Source organism: Morus notabilis, unplaced genomic scaffold, assembly GCF_000414095.1.
Source record: "Morus notabilis unplaced genomic scaffold, ASM41409v2 Scaffold7926, whole genome shotgun sequence".
Classification (NCBI taxonomy): Eukaryota; Viridiplantae; Streptophyta; class Magnoliopsida; order Rosales; family Moraceae; genus Morus; species Morus notabilis.
The window spans coordinates 1-2,487 of NW_010364009.1; the positions used below are offsets into that span (position 1 = coordinate 1).

The 2,487-nt window shown below is 37.2% G+C and overlaps 1 protein-coding gene across 1 annotated transcript; it reads right to left on the minus strand.

Moving 5' to 3' along the window:
- Window positions 1-115: 115 nt before the first annotated feature.
- On the minus strand, window positions 116-2,152 carry LOC21383964 (aconitate hydratase, cytoplasmic; the record flags this gene model as incomplete). The annotated part of the gene is made up of 7 exons (XM_024170432.1): window positions 116-197; window positions 301-380; window positions 465-521; window positions 621-763; window positions 853-997; window positions 1,476-1,637; window positions 1,967-2,152. Coding segments are annotated over 7 exons (855 nt in total), but the record flags the coding sequence as incomplete, so codon positions are not given.
- Window positions 2,153-2,487: the final 335 nt, after the last annotated feature.

Below are 2,487 nucleotides of genomic sequence, written 5' to 3' on the forward strand. Positions count from 1 at the left end.
AAATAAAATAAAATAGATGAAAAGAAAAGAGTATATGCCCAAAAATATACAGAAGTATTTTTCTTTTTTCCTTTTTTTAAAAAGTAAAATAGTTCTTGTTAACCCATGGAAAATGCTAAACCTTGAATCCAACTCTGTTATCAAGACATGCATGCCAATCCGCCTTCATATCTTTCAAAGGAACTCGATCATGGGGACTGTTGAGAAGTAGAAATCGTCAAACATTCCTTAGAGGACAAGAAAACATAGTGTAATTAGGGCATTGTATACACAAAACAAAGATGGTTATAAAGCTTTTACCGCTTGGGTCCCGAAACACAGGGTTCAACATCTGATAGGTCCAACTGCAAGTAGGACGTGTATACTCTTTCCTCATCAGGCTGGATGAAGTAAAAGGTATCACTAAACAATTCCATCTCAAATAACTATGCAGTAACAATAATAGCGGAACCAAAGGAATTTACCTCATTGTAATCAACAAACATTCTGTTTGCGCGTAGGTATGCTTCTATCATTGCCACCTAATGTAACAACAAAAATAATAATAATCCATCACCTCTGGCTCCACCACTGGAGTACCATACCCATATGAAAACAAAAATATGAGTGAAAAAGCTCACTGTTTCATCACTTCTTCCGGTTAACTTAAGATACTCCAAAGTGACATGATCCACAGGAAAGAAACCCATGGTTGCTCCATATTCAGGCGACATGTTCGCAATAGTTGCCCTATCAGCTAATGATAGTTCACCCATACCCTCACCTGTGTAAAACGGAGTTAGGGACACGTGCTAGAACACATAGTAACTAAATTTCAATCTGACTTCTGAAGTTTTGTATTCCCAGGCTTACCATAAAACTCAACAAACTTGCCGACAACACCATGCTTCCTCAACATTTGAGTCACAGTTAATACCAAGTCAGTAGCTGTGACACCATCCCGCAGTTTTCCAGTCAACTTGAACCCAACAACACCAGGTAACACCATGCTCATGGGCTGTTTGATTCGAAAATCATGTCATTAAGTGCAGATAAAAAATATTGATATTAAGATTATTGGTGCATATGAGCCACATGGCAAGATCAGAAAACAGAAATCGGATCAATATCCAACAGAAACAAGAATGTCTCAAAATAGGCTATAGCTGCTGCCTCTATAATGCACCTACTTATGGATTGAGCAAATAAAATCCATGCACGTTTTATCAGAAGAAGTGGGGAGCTACAATCTAAAAGATTATTTACAATGAAACAAGGAAGACAGAAGCAGTAAGAAATAAAACCCTAGAAAGAAGAGAAAGAAACACTACAATGTTGGCATTTTGCCGAAGTTGCAGTTCCTAAGTAATGACTGTCAGCATTCAAGGGAACAATTTCTGCAGTAACCCATTCACATGACTGCTTCTCAAGAAAGTGCTTAAGATGTTGATTCAATTAACTATTCTAGCAAAGCTTACAAAAGACGCAATGAATACCTGACCAAGCATTGCTGCCTCTGCTTCTATTCCTCCAACTCCCCATCCAGCAACTCCTAACCCATCAATCATTGTTGTGTGGGAATCGGTACCAACCACACTGTCGGGGTAGAGAAGGCCGTCCGTATTAAAAACAACCCTCCCAAGGTATTCTAGGTTAACCTACAAAGTAATCGAAAGACAAACTCAATATTCACATCCATAACTAATACTGCAATCAGGAGAAAGTTACATTTATCCGAAATATCAGCTCATGAAATATTTACAATTGGAATATAAACAAAGCACGACCTACCTACCCTGAAAAGAAGGTTAAGGAAAGAATTTGGTTTGCCAGAAAGTTTGGCACATTAGTGTATTGGATGAGAACTTTTCAAAATGACTGCCTTTAGCCTAAGATGAATTTCTATCACTTTGTCACTCCCTAGAGCATTTTGCACTTATGTGATATACACATATTATAGTATTATGTGAATTTGTTGTAACCCTACCTGATGTACAATTCCCGAACCAGGAGGAACAACAAGCATGTTATGAAAAGCAGACGATCCCCATTTAAGGAAAGCGAATCTCTCTTTATTCCTATGAAATTCAAGCTCCATATTAGCCTGTATTGCGTTTTCAGACCTTGCTACATCAACTTGAACAGAATGATCAATTACAAGATCCACAGGAACCTGAAAGAAAACATATTACATTCAAAATTCAAGAGTGGTATACTTTTATAAACGTAAATCATCACGTATTATTCTACCAAAAAATCAACAACGAAAGCACTTTTTCACTCTTTCATATATTAGGGGATTTCACTTGGAAAAGAAAATGTTCCCTACTAATGGATTTGAGTCCATAACTATGGGTTCCAATGTCAAAAACAATGACGCATAAACAGAAATGACGCGTAACAATAAAAAACGGGGGAAAAAAAAAACTCAGATATTCCATGTTGAGGCAAAAAAGGGGAAAAAAATACAAACCAAAGGATTGATCTTCTTAGGATCACTGCCAAGTT